At 36.5% G+C, this 20,445-nt stretch overlaps 2 protein-coding genes across 3 annotated transcripts; one reads left to right on the forward strand and one right to left on the reverse strand.

Annotated features, from left to right (window-relative positions):
• Positions 1 to 980: 980 nt before the first annotated feature.
• Positions 981 to 6,581, reverse strand: LOC111634309 (ornithine decarboxylase-like). Of its 2 annotated transcripts, none has more exons than XM_023379059.1 (9): positions 6,522 to 6,581; positions 5,297 to 5,488; positions 5,125 to 5,201; positions 3,654 to 3,826; positions 3,004 to 3,138; positions 2,276 to 2,441; positions 1,960 to 2,116; positions 1,782 to 1,882; positions 981 to 1,709 (listed from the first exon to the last, which is right to left on the reverse strand). In XM_023379059.1, the coding sequence occupies exons 2-9, from the start codon at positions 5,460 to 5,462 to the stop codon at positions 1,494 to 1,496; spliced, it is 1,191 nt and encodes a 396-aa protein (XP_023234827.1). In that variant the 5' UTR covers positions 5,463 to 5,488; positions 6,522 to 6,581; the 3' UTR covers positions 981 to 1,493. The 2 variants fall into 2 exon arrangements, with proteins under 2 accessions (XP_023234827.1, XP_023234826.1); XM_023379058.1 differs by lacking the exon at positions 6,522 to 6,581 and adding an exon at positions 6,298 to 6,373.
• Positions 6,582 to 11,184: 4,603 nt separating this feature from the next.
• Positions 11,185 to 19,376, forward strand: LOC111634303 (ornithine decarboxylase-like). The gene is made up of 11 exons (XM_023379040.1): positions 11,185 to 11,265; positions 12,409 to 12,495; positions 12,576 to 12,672; positions 13,435 to 13,511; positions 14,078 to 14,250; positions 15,439 to 15,570; positions 15,789 to 15,954; positions 16,956 to 17,112; positions 17,935 to 18,041; positions 18,106 to 18,314; positions 18,386 to 19,376. Exons 2-11 carry the CDS (start codon positions 12,415 to 12,417, stop codon positions 18,447 to 18,449), a joined length of 1,263 nt encoding a protein of 420 aa, XP_023234808.1. The 5' UTR covers positions 11,185 to 11,265; positions 12,409 to 12,414; the 3' UTR covers positions 18,450 to 19,376.
• Positions 19,377 to 20,445: the final 1,069 nt, after the last annotated feature.

Here is a 20,445-nt window from a genome sequence, read left to right on the forward strand (position 1 = left end):
GTCAGTTTCCCTTAATTAAAACCTAATATGGCAGACTGCCCGTTGCGATGACGTATACAAGGTGTACAATTTTTTCAAATTGCTACCCGGTGAGGTAACGGGTCGACGCCAAGTAACGGATAGGAAAGTTCGGAACGTCGACCGGAAAAATCCAGCTCCGACTCCGACAAAATATGGAAGCAAAATTGTCGCCTTGTAAGTAAAGAAGACGTAAAGAAAAATTCTGAGCCGTCAGAAAAGAAAATATCGCCACGCGAGATACGAGGGAAAGTTCCAAAGTTCGATCGACACTGGCGAACCGTCTCGAACGGAAGTGTCAAATTGATTAACCCATCAAATTAAGAATTTAGGGGCGAGATTCTTTAAAAAGCCAGAAATTCCAGGAGAAACAACGGCCACTTCTTCCGGCTCGACGCGTTTATCCTCCGCGTCCGACTTGGTTTTCGTTCCGCCGTATTATAAAGGTTTTTCGGTATTTTTAATATTAAGTTTATCCGGTTTGATGTAGCATTAATACTCGATACGCGCAACCCCGACGTCCACCGACGAATCTCTCCGAAAAGCTAAATAATATTGGGAGAAATAAATCGAAATCGTAAGAATTTGATGGCCGAAAATGGACAAAAAAAATATTTAATCGAACGATTTTCGGAGACGGTCGAGCCCGGAGACGTAGAACTTAAGATGGTCTTTTACCTCTCCACGATGGACATTCTGCACCGCGTAAATGCAGAAGATAATTATTTATCGAATTCCGAACACAAATTATTTCGTTAGGCGGCGTGCAAAATTTCAAGATTTTTTAATAAAGCCATTGCCGAAAAATAAGCGATCGAAAAGTGCAAAAATCTGCCGTATTTTTTTTCATCCGACCCCGCTGACGCTGGTAGAGAAAAAACTACCGGGTATAGAAAGCTCGGATTTTAAACTTAAGCCTTTGTCGTTATCAGCCAGGTACTGACCAAACTTCCGGGTCGATAGGTCAAAGTTCACGGGAGTTTCCCCAAACGGCTAATTCGGTCATCCGCCCGTCAATTTTAAACGACTTATTTCGTTTTAAAATACTCGTAACAAATATTTATTAGAAAATTTTGTCAATTGGAATTCTTACAGTTATTTTTTAATCGTAAATCCCCCGTAAAGCTGGCTCGACTTTTGGATTGTTTGATATTGCCGCCTGGCGAAGTAACGATGACAAGCATTTATTATTATTACTTTAAATGTTTTACAGTTATGAGATTTCTTCGTATAATGTCAACGAATAACGATAGCGACGTTATTTATTTATCGAATAATCTTTCGAGATAGTAAAATAGTAATAATCACTAAGCCAGCGGGGGTCGGGCCAATTTAAATTAGGGGCACCACGCGCGGTGTTTACTTCAAACACGTTTTCCGGGGAAATATTTTCTTACAAAAGTTCATTAGTTCGCGATTCCCCGTCGGTGGGGCTCCGGACGATTGCTTTTTTTTAGCCCATAGGATAACATGTACTAAGCGCGAAGTGGCGCGATATATCGAAATTCTGGTTTCTGAAAACCGTTGAAAGTAGTAGCGGGAGTTAAAGAATATCCACCCATATTCTCGAACAGCAGCCATTCCCCTATATTCATTTCGGGAAGATAACAGTTTTCGATTATTCTGTCAATGCTATCGCAAGTCGGACCCCACAGGCTGGTTTTCATCACTTTTCTTTCTTTTTCTTCCAGCTAATAACATTTATTTTATTTTATTTAGTTATAATAATTGTTTTTTTTAATATTAAATAATTCGGTACTTACCGATAACGGATAAGGAATAAATTCTGTAGGTTCGTGTAAAATAATATTAAAGCTACCGTAAACGCCATCATTTAAGTAATACACGCGAGCTGGTTCGTCACCTATGGTAAAATATCAAATTTGGTAAATACAATAGGTAAAAATATGTAATATTAAATGGAAAAGGTGAGAGATTTACCGTTTTGCCCGGGAACAATGGCGTCTCTCTTAGCAATTATATTTGTACACAAAGTAAATGCGGAACCGACAAAATAGCGTCCCGGTTCGGCAATAATTCGAACCCCGCATCCTTCGGGAAAGTACGCGTCTAGTGTAGCGGAAGTTACCGCAGCAATCTGGAATGAAATTCTTCGATTATTAAAGGTCGAGGCAGCGGAGAGGGGTGGCGCGTCGTATCTCCAGTGAGACGGGACTTTACTGGTTAAATAGTGCCGGGAACGGTAATATTTCAATACAAATATCAAGAAAGTAATTAACAAAATGAAACAGCCCACCTCTTCGAAATATTTTTGTTCCGTTTTCGTGCCGGGAAATCCTCCGCCGATATCCAACAAATAGAAATTGTATCCGATTTCTTTAGCGATATCAAATGCTTCTTTAGCATCGCTTATCGCTTGGGAGTAAGCCCAAGAACTTTTACATCCGCTACCGACGTGGAAACTGAAAGTAAAATTGTTTTTTAATAGAGCAAAGACACGCTCGTAATTTATAATCATTTATTATAAAATGAGGTTTTTCAAATAGATTCTCTTTATAAATTCTTTTTTATGTAAGAGGAATTTTTTAAATGTTTTCGTCGAATTTAACAAATGTTTCTATTATAATTCTTGAAATATTGGGTCTGTTTTTATTGTAATTCCGATGAATTTTATTAATTAATTATACGGTAAAACTAAAAAGTTGGACACTTCTCTACGGCTCCGTAGTTAGGGCCAGGCAACGGGAGCAAACTTCGGAGGGCGCATCCGTGGACGTTCTACACTTTTACCGCAGGTGTCCGACTAAGCCGGGTTTTAACGTATTTTAAAATTTATGAAATTTTATACCGCAAAATATAAATCTCAATTCGCAACTAAATTAATTTTATGAAATTTACTTTTTTCCGTGAAAATAAAGATTAAAATAACCGAAATTTCATACTTATTAAAAATTGAAAATTCTGTCATCGGACGGACGTTTCGGTACTAAAAGAATTTAAATGATCAAATTATATACTTCTTACCTCACTCCTATTACATTAAGATGTAAACTTTTTGCAGTTTTCAACAGTCGAGCCACTCGCCGCATTTCGCATCCAAACTTCAGGCTAAGTTTCATGCTCGAATGGCTGTCGTCCACTTTAATACGAATGACTAATCTAAAAAAACATTGTTATTTAAATAAAATTAAAGTATATTTTTATTATTTTAAATCCGTTCACTAATTTATAAAGACCTTAATATTTTAATACATATATATTTATTTTTTCTTTTTGCCATCACTAAGAGGACCTTCTTGGCAGCCCCGTGGTGGATTCGGCCGGGTCTACGATGGGAGAACCGAGCGGTGGGAAAAGAGCCAGACTCATCCGGAGCAAACCATCCCCGAATTGTATCCCGGGTACTCCGGAGCGGCGGACTAACGCCCGAACCGCTCGGCCATCCGCTGGTGGAAGTCGTTTAATCTTATGGCGATTAACGGGCCCCAAAACATATACTTTAAAATATACTTATAGAACTTTGCTTATTACAACGACGGCTCGACCACCGGATGGCCCGGGTCAAAGCTCTCTAGGCCCGCCGAATCCGCCATGAGGCGTGGAAAAACTTTCTTAGCTATTAGTTTTAAAGAAATATATTTAAAAAAAACATATACATTTATTAAATTACTTACTCTGCGCGGGGAAAAATTGATTTAATTTTATCCAGTTCTATCTCGTTATCGAACGTCATCATTTTGACTCCGACATCCGCGGCGTATTTAATAAAGCACTTGTGTTTGCAAGGATTCGCGTAAATAATTCGGGAAGGATCGACTCCCAAATTAATCACAGTTTCGATTTCGGTCTGAAAATATTTTATAAAATTATGTCTGTTAAATTTTTCATCTATTATAAAACCCGAATAAAAGTCTCGTTCGATTAAAAGATATTCTTCCGAGTAATAAAACTAGGCTCTATATTAGAGGAGAAGGTGGTATTATGGAACCCCAATTACATTTTAGTGAATTGTAAACAAGGTATCGTAACTACACCCACATATTTTGTGCGAAAAGTACCGGTAACTATTAAACTAAATGTTACTAATTGGATTTTCCGCTAGTGTAATTATAAGAATGGTTTTTGAAGGGTTTTGTACAAAAAGTCCGAAAGTAGGCTTAGAGAAAATCGGGTGGTAATACGGAACCTTACCGTATATTTTCAAAAAAATGCTTTAATGTAGCCAAAATCAAATAGGAAAGGACAAAAAATGTTAAATAATTACCAAATTATTTACTCCAATGTATTTTATCGCAAAAATGCTTTTATAATAGAAAAATATGACCTCCATCGACAATATATATTCCAGCAGCTCTTTTTCGATATTCTCGGGAAGAATTGGCTTTCTACTTAGTGTCTTTTTCACAAATTGCTCCGGAGGAATGTCTGCTCGCAAATAGAAAGTTCGGAGGAGTCGAGTTCCATATTACTGTAAAAGCACCAAAGGGGTCCGTATTTCACGCATCGCCATCTCGAATTAACTTACGTCTGTCGAGACTAAAATTTAAAAAACGTGATCATCACCCAGATTAATATGTATCCCTAAGTCTCTGGAACGGAATACGTGCACCAGTGAACCTACAACTACACGATTTATATTTTAAAAATAATTAAATTCACTTAGCATTCAAAACTTGCGAATTTTGAAAAAAACAAATTTGCTGATTAAATACGGACAACAGTTTAACTGAAGTAAAACGGGTTTTCCCCTCGCTATGGATGTCGGCCTAGTTCAGTTCATCCACATTCCGCTACAGTTCGCCTTTATTATCAGTTCGAAATGGGGTGGTTCCGTAATACCCGCAGTGTTCCATAATACCACCTTCTCCTCTATTATTTATTTATTTTGCCGGGCGAACACCGAGATGACCCGTTTTTAAGTCAATCGTAGATTTGGCCGGGTGCGCGATGGGTTCGGACGACGAGGGACGAGACCCGAGATAACTAGGACAGGCCGGCCAAGTGGAGTTTTCCGGATTTCCCTCACTTTTGTCAACCAGTTTATTTTTTTATTTTCAATTACCGTAGAAAAAGTCTCGACGCAATAGATTTTCACCCCGTAAAATCTGCATCGAAATAAATAAAGTAAAAACAAAATAGACGTACTTTGCTAGCGCAATCGAAATTAACACCGATAGATGCCAGATATCGAAGTACCTCGGGACAATCGTTGCACTTCGTGGCTGTCGAATCGAGAAAGGAATTTTATGCCCGATTATTTACGTTTTCATATTTCAAAAATTATAATTTGTGAAATTTAATAAAAACGTTTCGTCACCGTAAAATGGAGTTATTCTTGGCATTTTTAACTTCCACAGCTTGTATTTTCGCTCGATGTCCGTCAAATCGACGACGAAAAAAGGATCTTCCCGATCGGGTTGGCTAATTGTTTCTACGGCCACGTCCCAAACAGTTTCGTCTAATATTCCATCGTGCCCAATCATGACTAATTCTTTATCCCATCGACGGTCTAAGTAAATAATATTTGAAATATAATTCATTTATTAGCCGAAAATTGTAAAATAAGTTAAAATATAAATCACAATTTCAGCTTATCAAATGACAGCGATAATCGTATAATCACGTTTTGTTTTACGTAAGTGTATTTTGTACTCAATTTAATTACGAAAAAAAAACCCTCCGGCAGCAACGAGTCGTTTAACTTTGCCGGCGGCGTATAAAAGTGCGCTTTATATTTTATTAAAAACATCCTTTATATTATTGATTATTATAAAATGGCAAAAACCTTAATTTTGAGCCTAGGGACGAGTTTTATTTAAAAAAGTAAAACTCGTCCCTAGGGATACGAGATACGATCATAATTTACTCGACCTTCCGTTTTTTCTGACAAATTTCACCTAAAGTTCCTAAGAAAGGCTCGGTAATTAAACTAATTTTAAATAATGAAATGAACTCGACACGTGGGATCGATCTCGTAGATATACGGTGAAGAGCCGACGATCGATATAAGACACCCGAATAAATTCGTTCGTCTAAGGCCGTTAAAAAGCAAAAGGGCCGAAGGACGAAGCCTACGTTCTTTTAGACTAGACATTTTTATATTTTTGGCCGACAAAGCGTTAACTGCGGCTGCAATAAAGTGGTGTTTGGAGCGAAGTTAAAAGTCGGACTAAATAATTTTATACCTTACGAATCATCGACCGAGGTTAATACGGAGGAAGATTAAAACTAACGACAACCAATCTTTTATATAAGAAAAATGACATTCCAAAAGTTTAAGTTAATTTTTTGATCCAAGTATAAATTTATTAATAATACGTTTTAAAGATCTTACGCCATTTTTAAAATACTTTGAAATAATTCTTAACGAAAAACGTGGAGATTTCAAATTCATGGGGTAAAAAAATCCCTAGAATTACGTATTTAAATTTAAATTTCAATTTTTAACACGGCATTTCAAAAAGACACGCGGATTAAACGAACGAAACGAAATACTTTTACATATTAATTTGCGAAATTTATTTTTGACGATAAGAACTTACCTGGGCCGACTTAACGATCGAATATTCTCGACTTTTATCGCTTAGCTAAGAGCGTTCTTACTGACACGTGGCCGAAAATAGAATTAAAACAAAAGATAAACCAATTATTGTTAATTCCGCAGATAAAAATTACAAAGTATTATTCGATATTGATAATTAGATAATTTGTCGGAATTAAGTATTTTTTTTTTTTTTGCAAAAAAAAGACAACCGCCAAATGCAAAGTTTCCGTCTTCTCTGTTTTCGGTTCGATAAGTATTTGCGCGCCACCGAAAATCTGTACAGCGGCCGAGTAGATGAAAACACCAAGAAAACCCACGCCGGTAGTCGGACGATAGGCCGGGTTTTATCGGCGTCGGTAGCCCCTAAATAGGGCCCAGTTTTCCACCAGTCTTCCCGGGAGGCATTGATTAGCCAGGCAACGGCAGCTTCATTTATTAAAATGTACGACAACTAAGTAAGTTGTTGGATAATTTTCAATGATTTTTCTGTAAATACTCGATTGTATTTTTCTCGGCGCCGGCAGTAATATCTTTCTCCAGGTCCGACAAATAAACGACATCTTTTCTAGTTTTCGGCGGCTTTCTGGCCATTGCGGAGAATCGCCATTCGATATTCGAGCGTGCTTTTGTCGGTCGAATCCGGCAAATGTCTTGGGTTATTGGAGTCCCGTCGATGGAGGAATAATCCGAATATTTACCCGGAAATTAACCGGCTTAAAATTAGCTATTGATCAAAATTGATGATTAAAAATTAGTCCGGCAAATGCGTAACGGCAGATAATTGCTCGTTACGTATTTGTATTTATGTAAAAATAATTTCCGTCTGGAATAAATTTTTTGATAATATTTTATTTCGTTTCTATGGTCGAGATCAAAACGGTGTTATACACATTACTTCACCCTCGCCCTACCGGCGACCGCCAGAAAGGGTGGCGCCAACTCGCCACCCTTTCTCGATTCGGGCGGCAAATTTCGGGGCGTCGACTCCGGTCTTAATCAAATAAAACAGATAAAATAAAAGATAAATGCTTCTTATCTGACTTATAACCCGTGTTGTTATATAACAGAAAATTTGCTCTTTGGGTTATTCGTATCAATTCGACAGACTATTTGACACGTTGATTTTCAACCTCGATGTTTCGCATTAATTTGATTTTTGTTTATCGATAGTGTCGATGCGTGATAAGAATACGCCGATAATTAATTTTTTTTCAATTTTTCTAATCGTAGATTTTAATACGGAATAAAACTTTCGTCCTTTTTCAAAATCTTAGAAAAATCGCCTTCAATTTCTTCAAAAAAAGTTACGTTAAATTGGAGCATTTCGTAAGCTTATATCTGAAATTTTCGTAACGGGTTAAGCGTGGAATCACATTTTTAAAGTATGTAAAAATTGAAGCTATCCTTAAGTAAATTTGTATTTACTTCTTGGAATGTAGTTGCGAGGTGTGATTAAATTTTATTTTTCAAATACGAGTGAAAACGTAAGACTATACGTAAGAAGTTTTGTAAATACAGTATAATCGCGCCCAGAAAAACATCGGAGTCGACTAGTGCGCGAAACGTACCGGGTAGGCGGTACTTCTTTTTTTACTACGATTTCACGAATATTCCACTATAAAAATTTAGAAAAAAATAAGTTTTAAAAGAAATTAAAGGTGGTTTTTTCTACCATTTCCAAAAAACCGAAATTTTGAAATTTCGTTTCTTACCAGAATACTTCTGGCCCCTGTGGAAAGGGCATTAAAACAGCTTTAAAACCAGCAAAAAATAACTCTCTACCACAGACGGTTATTGATTTACGACAATTTTTGTATCTCGATACGTCGGAAATGTTTGTTTTTTACCATCATTTTCAAAATTCTGTATTAAAAGCTAACGAGTAAGATTGTAAAAATTGAGAATTTCGACGCGCTCCGTAGATTCTAGCCATACCGACCAGATTTCTGGTTCGTTCGACGCAGAATTTGATCCTCTTATTCTTTGCAATCGATAAAAATAAGAGTCGGAAACTGTTTCGTAATCAAAAGTAATCCAATCAAACCACTGTATATAGTTTGTATTTTTCTACTTTAAATTTAGATTTTTAATTAATCAAATCCGTTTGCCTTAAATTCAATAAGTGTTTGTAGAGTCTTAGACGATTATTGGTGGATTTTGGACGGTCCGGTACGTTGGAAACTGGTTCGAATGGCCGGGCTGTGAACGATAAACTGGAAAAAGTGTTGGAACTTTTGCAGTTACTGGCTATCCGGCTTCGCTTAATCCAAAGCGTATGCCGCCACACCATTCCGGGATGGTCCGAGAAAAGTTAGAGGAGACGAAGGGAATCGAAGTTTTGCGTTATCCGACACGTAGCCCCGACTTCGCTATCGTCAGATTTTCGTCTCTTCCGATGGTTGGCGCATTTTCTACCAGGACGTTTCTTCGACACAACGCTCGATATCGAAAACACTGGGTGTAGAGGCACATCGGACGAGTACGAATATTCCTCTGGAAATTTTTGAGTCGTTTCGTTAGGTTTAGTGGCTGGCCACGCTTCGATGGCTTTTACACACTTTTTCTAACGTTTCGAGTCGTTGCCAAGGGCTCGGTGGCTTAACGGTAGGCCTCTTTCAATTTCTAAATGCGGCCGTACGGTTTAGTAAATAAATAGTAAAATTCTTCTCCGATACTTTTGGCTGGCCGAAAGATTTAGATTTAAAATAAGTAAAATCACATCGGAACGTATATTGTAATATGATAAAAATTTATAAATAAAAAATTTTCTTGGAAATATTGTTTTTACTATATCGGCCCGTCAGTGGCCTAGTGGATTAAACCATCGAAATACTAGTAGTCGGCCGTGGATTCGCGCCTCGTTGGCCACGTAATGTTTTCCAGTTTCTTCACGTTTGTAACCCCTAAATAGATAGGAACCAGTTTTTCGGGAAGTCTTTTATAGGAATTTTATGGAATTCCTCCCTTGGTTCCATAAACCAATGGTTTATGGAAACACGCCCACACGGGGACGTTTTTCCGCGTTGAGGGGGCGATTAGTAACAATTTATATCTTGGGGGCGAAAAACAATTTTCTGGGCGATATAGTAAAACATTATATTAAGAATAATTAGATATTTTATTGGTTATATCGTACAATAATTAAACAAATAACATTATACTAGTCACTAGTGTGTTCGATGCGATACGCATTTGGCGTTAGCTTCGGCCCTCGGCATCGGAATTTTGAAGCGAAGGGGGCGATAGCAGTGCTGTGCGATGTCTATAATTTTAACATCGATGTTTGCCTAAGCATCGATGCTAAATTTCCATGTCGGATTTCACATCGATGTTTGATCGATGCCCATTGGAACATCGATGTTCAATCAAGATAAACTCAAGCAATTAAAAAAAAAAAAAAAAACAAAACTTAATTTTCAACTTGTATAGTTCAATTACAGTTCTTCAATTGATAATGAATTTAAAACTAGAAGTTTGTGTACATTCTTTGGCTTTAAAGAACTCCGCTTTTTGTTGATAGTATTTCCAGCTTTGGAAAATAATCTTTCTGCTGGAACTGAAGTGGCAGGAATGCAAAGCCACTTCGTGGCAAGTTCACATAAATTATAGTTAAAAAATTTCATGGATTTCCACACATCCAAAGCATTACTATTGTGAGGCACAATAGGGGCATCTAAAAAAGTTTTAAAATTTGAATTTAAAGTTCCATTTGTATTAACATTTTCTATCTTAATATCAACTTTTCTGGATGACCAAAGGTGTAAATTTAAATAGTGTAAATTTGTAAACATATTTGCAAGAACTTTGTTTCATCGCAATTTCACAATTTTTACGAAATTCCCGGACTGTCCGGGTGAAAACCGAACAGGTGGTAACACAAGGAACAAAGAATGAACTGCATGCATCGATGAATCGAAATTCACATATTGCTAACATCGATTCAGGATCGATGTTTCAAAAACATCGGAAGGTCGATGCATCGACGAACAAAAACATCGATGCATCGCACAGCACTAGGCGATAGTACGTAACGGTTTTGTTGAAGGGGCGACGATTCGTTAGAGTTTGAGAAACACTGCCGTAAAAGAAGAAAATCGATCTTCAATATCTTTTATATTTTCCTAAAAGTAGCCTATGCCAGAATCGATCGATTCGATAGATTCTAATAAAAATCATGGACTTACTCGATTATCCTAAACAATCGATTGCGCCCAACACTAGCAGATTATTTACGTAGTCTCGATTGTCTTTCGTATAGGGACCTTCCCGAACGACGAATAAAAAACATTTTTGTCTCGGGCTTGAAAATCCACGCCGTATTCTCTGTCCTAATTCATTCATTTCGACTTTATTGTAAATAAATTCACCCTTAAACCGAAGAGATCAAATTACTTTGGATTTATCGTCGATATACCGTACGTTTGTATCGAATTATTTTTAAATTTTATCAAGCTGCACTGATTAATACATTGTAAACGATAAAGAGTAATCTACTCGATTTTATAAGTGGGAATTTAAAAGATCGAGGCTATAGAAACGGATAAGAAACGAAGCGAAGAGGGCAGCCGAATTCCCAGAGGTTAAATAACGAATCGTTATCGCCAAACTAAATATAAAAAACGATTGTTACTGATTTTTGATTGGTCGAACGTACAATACAGTATTATCAAAGCCCGTGTATTTATACGTGCTCCGTACATAAGATTCCCGATTCGTTCGGTACTTATTGAAGAATTGTCGAAGTAAGTATTGTTTTTGAAGTTGGTTGTAATTCCAGTGTTGTTTTTTTTTATCGGATTAATTCGAAAATTTATCGATCGTCCCCTTGTTTTCGATAAAGTAATTACTTCGTTTCGAGTGTCTCTCCGCTCGGCACAATTCTCTTATATATATTAGTATATATAAATATCCGCAATTATTGTTGTGTTCTATAAATGATCAATTTACAGAAGCATTTATTGCGAATTCTTTTACAGCGTAGACACCTATTTTGAGAGTCTTTATTATTAGTTAAATTATTAACTCGTAAGTCACGTATACGCACGATTTTGTAAGGGGTCTTTTATATTTTCGCTTTTAACTCATTAATAATTACGTAGAAAATAATGGAAAAACGTTAAAATATTCGATACTAATAAAGTCTTTCCGGCTGCTTATGTTATACGAATAAAATAACATAAGATGGATGGGATAAGGCAACGCCACACACGGGCGATCCGCGAATGGAGAAATGCCTCTTGGGAGGACTTTCGGTGTAAAATCAACCGATAAAACTGTAGCACGCCCGTTGGTGAAATGCCAAACCGTCATCGACTACCGGTGTTCACCTTATAGAAGTTAGTCAACGATAACTTCCAAATGAATATGTCAATATGAGAGACGTACGTGTCGATTGCTTTAAATGTGTGTTTTGCATTCGTGCTGATATTGAGTTTAATCCGCTATTGTAATCTGTATTCTTTCGTTAGTCTTTGTTATTTATATATTCCGCTAGATTGGCCCGTTGGAATCCTAAATATTTGTATACTGTTAGCTCGTCTACGGACTACATGACGTCTCCATTTCCGAGTATAAAATTATACTTTCTTCAGTATCCACGCGAAGTGTTCCGCATCCGTTCGATCTAAACCGCATTTGCATGCCGGTGGAATAATCGCGTGTGACTTCTAACAGCCGATTTTGCTGTACTTGTACTTGTATGTCGTCCACGTACATCGGACGAGATAATCTGTATTAGATTCGTGTTTAACCTATTTATTATTATTTTAATTTAGTTAATCGAAATTTCAAATATTTACTGTAGAAAAGTGAACGAAAAACAAGATGAATTATTATATATTTTGAAGGGAGATATTTCGTTGATTGTTTGCTTTTTCGTTCCACAGATTCCGATGGAAACTTCTGCGTGTGCGGTGGAAATAATTACGGACAAAACTATTTTGGATATAATAACGGATATAACCGACGATCCCGTACGTCACCGACTTTCTTTTCTTTTATTGGCTTAAAGTTTGAGATAAATCGAAATGAAAGGAAATTCTTTTGGATGTAGGAGCAGGAGGAAGCGTTTTTTGTGGCCGATCTCTCCCAAATAATACACAGATTTAAATTCTGGCAAACGAAAATGGACGGAATAAGACTGCTTTTCCGTGAGTTCATTCCCGTATTCGTTGTTTACCGTACGCGATAAGACACACGTTTAATATACGACCCGCCTTATTCCTCGTTAGCTTTAAAGTAATTCTCTAACAAAATATCTCTGTACTTGAGAATTTAAAATTATTTACCCCTAAAAAATCTTTTCTATCGGCAGAAAAGGTCGTAAACTTTACATTTATTTGTTCCTTTAAGCGCGTGTATTTTTGTCGTTAACTCGCTCTTTTTGTTGTATTTAGCGTTTTCTCCGCTCTTTGCGCGTATCCCGGTGTGAGAAAACAATAAATAAATCATTGTGGAACATGTAAATACATCGTACAAATAATCTAGTTTGATTACAAAAATGAGCTTAATTTAATTGGGTGTAGAACTCGATATACCTTTACATATTTTGCAGTTCTTATTTGTATATTTATAGCCGTTACATATACGGTACGGTGGCTTCGATCCGAAACCCCGTTCGTCCCAACGCCTCGTCATCCGAGCGGCTTTTACCATTCCCCTAATATAATGGACTCGCGACTGTACACTCGCAGCCGAGTATAAAGTAAGTCACGTGTTGCCAACAATGCCGCTCGTTCTTTCTGTACCCTCTTTTGAATTAACGATAGTTAATTCTCTATTTCTCTATTCGATGCCATCGAGCATCCGGCAACGGCCGCGAAGCCCGTTAATCCCGACCACCGCCGGTGTGGATTAGTTGGGATTAGCGCCTCCGTACTGTATTTAAACGTTATCCACTTTTCTTTGAACAGCTCTTCGGTATAACAACGATCCTAAGGTGATCGTCACGTTGGGTGCTCTAGGAGTGAATTTCTCTTGTGCCAGCAAGGTAAATTCTTTTGTTGTATTTCTACCACCAAAAACGGCTAAAGTTACACCTAAATTTTATATATTATATACGGAAATCAAAGGAAGATATACGGTAAACTCGGTTTGGATTGGTTTCTGGAAACTTCCTCCGAGCCAGTGTCGTAAATTGGAATCTTCTTGCGAGCCGTGTTGCAAAAATCCTATAAGTGAAGTTTAAATTGCGTAATACGACATCGTAAGTGGATATATCTGTTATATGCGGCATTTTAGATATCGTTATATAAGAGTATCATCGGACGTAAAAGCGAGGGGTGGTAAAGAGAGATTAACGGGCGATACTGTAACCGTATTATACACTTGTTTAAAATATTCTGTACGATTTGTAACCGTGAATTCCGTATTCTACGAGATAATATATTATGCGAAAACATTAAAAAAGATTGCTTATTCTCGTTATGCGAATTAAAACTATGAAACAAATTTAAATTCGTAACGAAAAGGTAAGTTAAACTTTATTTCTTTTCCCAATTGAATTTATATTTGGATAACAATACGACGATTATTTATTCATTTATCAAAATACAGATGGAAATTGAAAATGTCTCGAGAGCGGGAATCGATCCTTCTCGTATTTTCTACTGCAATCGATGTAAATCCCCCAAGTCGCTAACATTTGCTGCCGAATGCGGGGTAAAATGGCTGTTCTTCGACAATAAATATGAATTACAGAAAATTAAACGTATTCATCCAGCAGCCGAGTAAGTTTTTCTTTCAAAATACGGTCGAACCTGTCTATCGCCGACGTGTTTATCTCGAAAACCTCGGTACTTCAAATTCTGGACTGAAGGTATCAATTACAAATTCGAAGCTCGGCCACTCCATTTTGATAGAATAAACTGTATTTGAGTAACGTCTCTTACAATACAGTATGGTAAAACCTATCCAAAACGGAAAAAATTCGGTACCGTTCGATTCCGGTCTATGCAGGTTTTATTGTACATACCTGTAGTTGGTATTAACTGTTTTCTCTTATGTACTGAACTTCCTATTGTATTAATGAGTTTTATTGGAGTTACTGTTTACTGTGTTTAGTTATCTGGAATTTTTTCCTCACTCCCGCGAAATTCGAGATAAACACCTTCGACTGCGTCTTGTATTATTAAATTACAAATATTTACGAAGGATAAAATACATTAGACTCTGGTTAGCGTTAACTATCGAATAGCGATTCCAGTTTTTGAGGCCCGGAAGAAACCCTTTATCTTAGAGTACACTTAATTAACTAAGGCTAGGGGAAACTCGGTCAACATTTACCGATAACCTTTTTCCTAGTCACGCATATTATGGATAAATAACGTATTTTGTATATCCTTTTATTGTACATCTAAATTAATAATCTTGAAAGTGATAATGAAGTCGATCACTCGAGACAGTTTTTCGACTACAGTTTTTCCTAACAGTCGTACCCCAACTCGGTAACTTTTTCTCGCTTCACCCCTACTTCTTTATCAATGTAGCCTTTCGTACTTTCGGTAATACACGTAATAAGGGGCCGATTAACTACCGCCATTTGTTTTCTTGTTATTTTTATATACTGTTGGCCCACTCCCTTCCTGGCTCCTAGGCTTAAACCTACTCGGTATAATAGTAATCCGCCACTGCACGTAAGAAGTGTTATTGCTCTGTTACCCCGGTCGAAAACCATTGATTAAAGGTATTCGACACGAAAGTTTCTACTTGAAAAAATATTCTTTTCTCTGTTAAAACTGTCCTCTTCGATTTATTCGAAGAATATTCTGAATTACCGTATCTATTTTCGATACAATACTCGTTAACGTCGGGCGGTACAACGGGTGTTGATGCTACAAGAATCTATTGTATTTTCTCCCGTGTAATTTTTTATTGTTATTTTCTACACTGGTAATCTTACGAAACCGTATTAATAGATTGATTCTTCCCATTGATATTTATTCTTCCGGACCTAAAATCGCTATAAAATCTGGCCACGTTGGTCTCGACCAAGTCTCTTCTTTACTACAAGAAGCCAAGGATTTACAATTACAAGTTGTTGGAGTCAGGTAAATTATGTTCTTAATTTAAATAATCTGTTGACATTTTTACTAGATTATCCGATTATTTTTAAACGTAATAAAATTGATTTCTTGTAAATAAATGAAGCGAAGATACGCTTCAATTTCTCGGCGATTCTTCCGATCCTTACAACTTGTATTGTTTGAAATGTAATCGTTCGAAAGTATTCTTATTAAAATAATTTTTTTGCTTTAAAACATTTCAGTTTTTATATAGAAAATATAGAAGAAGTCGAAGAATTCACAAACGCCATTTTAATATTAAATCGTGTGTTTAGTACTGGAAAAAATTTAGGATTTAACTTCTACTTGCTTCATCTTGATACGGAATTTCCTTCGAAAATAAAGAATTTGGAAATCAAATTTAACGAGGTAGGTTATACTGTTATTAAATATCTACGCAAAAATCTGTACAAACCGAGATTCTCGAGATTTTTTTACCATCCGCAATAATGGCGGATCGTCGCACTGGTCCTCCGTTAGCGGCTTCAAAAAGAGATAAACATCCTGCCAACCTCCTGGCATCTCGTCATCCGGCCGATCTCACGACGACCTTAATTAAAAGACCTTCCTATTGCCCGCGGGACGAAAAATTCGGTTTGGTGGCATCGGCAACCCATTCACAACGACAACACAATGAATATCAGCTTAATTCGATGTTGCATAATGGCACCAGGCAGAGAACCGGAATATAAAATTACCCAGCAAGCGTGTTTATTTGTACCGTGAAGAATGAACACTGCGTGTTTCTTCTGTGTCGATGTTATTAATGTCTCGACAATAGACCGTTTTAAGCCTATCTACATATTAACATAACATGGGTTACACTCCCTATTGTTATATTATTGTAATAGTGTTACCTTTGATCCGGGTTTTGGAAACGTGACGTTTTGACACCTCCGAACCCAAAAAAGTCAAAAAACTGATACCCGAAATACAGTATGTGTGTGGGGGGTAAAGATTAAGAAACGAAATTTGGAACGGTAAATTGTAAGGGGCATGAAAAGTTCGGATTTAAAATATAAATTAGCTTCTGATAATTGTTAAAACAGATAAATTTTGTATTTAACTCGACAACAACATGAAATTTTCAGTGGCGTGTTATCCTACGTGGGAAAAAAGGCAATTGCCACCATTTGGAGACCGGAACCGAATCTTTTATAAGAAAATTTTTTCTAAAAAAATTCCCTCGAAGGAAAATGTCCGAAATCAAAACTGCTCGTGGCGCATCCTAATTCAAATTTGTCCGGGCCCCACGAAGCTCTAACGCGCCGCTGGAAATTATTTTAATCCAAATTAAAGTACTTATTTTTCCTTTATACGTAAAACTGATATTTAATACTTTTAATACAATGATGTATTATATTATATAGATATCTTCTATCATCGGAGACGTTTTAGACCACCATTTTCTACCAAGCAACGAAGTACAGATCGTGGCAAATCCGGGAAGATTTCTTGTATCTTCTTCCTTCGTATTGTGCGCTAACATTATAGCCAAACGAGAAATGGAAACAGCTACAGAAAATGGTATTATTTATTTATTATAAATATTCAGAAATAAAGGAAATTTTATAGTTAACTACAAAGATACCACCCAAGTCAGATGTATGTTCGATTTATTTGACGACACCTGGGCAATCTGCCGAGGGGGTGCCTCCCCGGAAGTCTTGTATGGTAACACAAACGAAGAAAATGCGGAAAATGCCACGTGGCAACTCGTTGGCCAGCGATTAATTACCAACCATCGGTGGTTTATCCACTCGGCCATTGGTGGGTTTCCGGAGCTGTAACTTCATGGGGCCAGGAAATTTGAATTAGAAAGCCTCGTGTACAGTGTTGATTTCAAACATCTTTCTTCGGGGGAATTTTTGAGGAAATGTCTTATAAAACATTGGCGTGGGACCCCGGGCAATTGCTCTTTTTGCCCACAGAATAACGCGCTACTTGGTGTCTCGTTCTATTCTCAAAGACAGTTTATACATATTGTCCGTTACGAGCATTGTATACAACATATTGCGTGGGTCATTTGGTTTAAGAGGAAGGGCCTCTTGCGTGTTGAAGCGCGGTGCCACGACATACAAGAAGCCATATTTGAGTAACTTGCAGCCCAGTTTAAGTACGGTTCTGCATCCAAATACTACCTGACGAACCTATTTTTAAGTCAATTAAAAAGTATTATTATATAATATCGTTCAAGCGAGTCTTTGAAATAAAAGAATATTATAATTTGAACTTAATTTAATTCTTCAACAGAAATTAGTTAATACCTTGATTAAGTTAAAAAAATTTAATTAATAATTTAATTATTAATCATTTAAAAATTTTATTATATTTTTAATTATTTATAAGGGAAAATGCTGAAAGAATATCATTATTACGTAAGCGACGGCATCTTTGGAAGCTTCAGCGATGTCATTTATTATTACGAAACGACTTATTATCCAATAGCAATAAAGGTAATATCGACGGTTAATCGAACAATCATCCGATAAGGTAATTATAATTAACATTTTCTTGCAGAGGAACCATTCGAACACGGTTCATCGATCCGTGGTTTGGGGCCCAACGTGTTGTTCTAAGGACAAAATAGTAGAATGTTCGCTCCCCAACTTGTCGGTGGGGGATTGGCTCATGTTCCGCGACATGGGCGCTTATTCCTTCACTCGAAACACCAGTTTTAACGGGTTTAACACGCCCAAAGTTAAATACATTCTTCCTTTTCAAGCTTTGTGAGTATGACCAGTTTTTTAACTCGAAAATCATAAAGGAAATTTCGTTCCTGACGTCAATTATTTTCCAGAAAATACCTCCAAAATCTACCGAATTGGAGTGAAATTAGAAGACGTTTGAATATTTCATTGTAATTATTTTTCCAGGGGAAATCTACTTCTAAATTTTTATATCGTTTATTTCTTAATAAATTTTTTATTATTTGTGGTATATTAAACGAGTGAAAACAGCTTCCTATATACGGTAAAACCTGTCTAACACGGAACTTGAATAAAACGGAAACCCGTCCAAAGCGGAAAATTCTGAAGAAACGTCCCTGGGAAAATTCAGATCAATGCTCTTTTATGGAAAATTGGCCCATATTTAGGGGTTATTCGTGTAATATTGGGAAATTGGTCCCTATTTAACTGTTAAAGATGTGAAGAAAATCCGGAAAACTCCACGCGACCAGGCGCTAACCCATGGTCAGTGTTCAGTGGTTTTATCCACTGGGCAACTAGTGGGTTTGCTACTTAGAAGAGTCAAGAACTGTAATATTTATATTAAAAGTATGTAATAAACTACATCAATGATAAATGAGTTTAATTCTTTTTTCAGTTTCTGCCTTTCAATGACTTCGTTTTTTTTACTTACAAGAGATTTCAACTACTTGTGGTCCCTTCGAAGGTACACTGAGCCAGGCCCGTACACTTATTACTTTATGCACGCAGTTATTACTTTCCCGACTGTTATACAATGATCCCTCCAACATTTTTGGACTCAGAGGGTCTCGAAACGTTGAGAAATGTAAAAAAAATTCGGGGTTTTCTTCTGTATGTATGCATATTAGTGTGGGGGGGCATGATTTTGTTTGCCCAATTCGAAGCTTAACTCCCGTGCCTTTTATCGAAACTTTCTAAAATTGTGCATGGGAGGTTTGTTTAAGGAGATCAATGTCATTAAATTCCGTCGGTTACGGGTCAAGGGGTGGGGAAATAATGGGGGTCGCGTGTATCTCCGTTGGGATCGGACTTAATGACGATTTTACTGATTATTGGCATTTACAATTTTTATAGAAACCCATCCCTATCCTCAAAATAAAACTTTTTGTCATTTTACAATATTAAAATATTTTTATATTTTTAACTAAAATATCGCAACAGATTGTTACGTGTTGCAACAATGGCGCTAACAACTGGGCATCATCTGTGGTGTTTATAAACGTACCCAGTAACAAAAAGAATAAAATTGCAATCAAATATAAGTTTTTAAAATTAGTTATTAAAAAAAGCTATGCAGTACATTGTAAAAGTACGTTGAGTGTACGAAGAACGTACAGTACAGCTTTTAGAAGTTAATAATTTTTAAAACCGAGTAGGCCTACAGAGACGAAGTCGCCATCTTTTCCTTCGTTGATTCTTCGGAGCGTGTTTAGATGTTTGCTAATTTTGTGTATTATAATGAAATCACGACTTTTGGTCTAGACCAGAAGTTCGTATATACTGGTAGTTAATCGGAGCCTCCCTAATCTCGATTTTCATCTAGTTCCGTTCTCTAGCTTAAGGTCAGACGTGAAGACAGCCGACAGTGGGAAGCTATACAACTGCAATTTTTACCCAATACGACCCAATAAATGAGTCGTATTGGGTAAACGTACTTTTTCACGATTTAATTTATAATTTTGTTACTCGCCATGCAGTTTTTGTACATATTAAAAATATGATTAATAATTATGGCATATTTTTATTGTAATCATAATTATCCTAAACAAATTATGGACAGTTCCTTACCCCTTCCACCTTTAACCACCAAAATTTAACCTTTAGCATGTTTTATACAATAGGTCCATAAAATTGCAATACTTTATATATATATATATAAATTGTCACTATTTTTCAAAAATTTTTGAGTGTTAGTCAAATGTTAAATATAAATAATTATTAAATACATTCAGTAACTCCTAATATAGTTTTACTGATATGCATAATAAAATGAGGACTGAAGAGGGGCATAAAAGCCCAAAATGCATATCCATTGTAAATTATAGAAAATAAAAATCTAACATTCTCATTCTTCTATAAAAAGTAGTTGAAAAAATAATTTTATATAAATTTGACACGTCCTACAAATGAATGATATTGTTGAATAAAA

The sequence above is a fragment of the Centruroides sculpturatus genome, unplaced genomic scaffold, assembly GCF_000671375.1.
Source record: "Centruroides sculpturatus isolate CEXI.00-Female unplaced genomic scaffold, Cexi_2.0 scaffold520, whole genome shotgun sequence".
Classification (NCBI taxonomy): Eukaryota; Metazoa; Arthropoda; class Arachnida; order Scorpiones; family Buthidae; genus Centruroides; species Centruroides sculpturatus.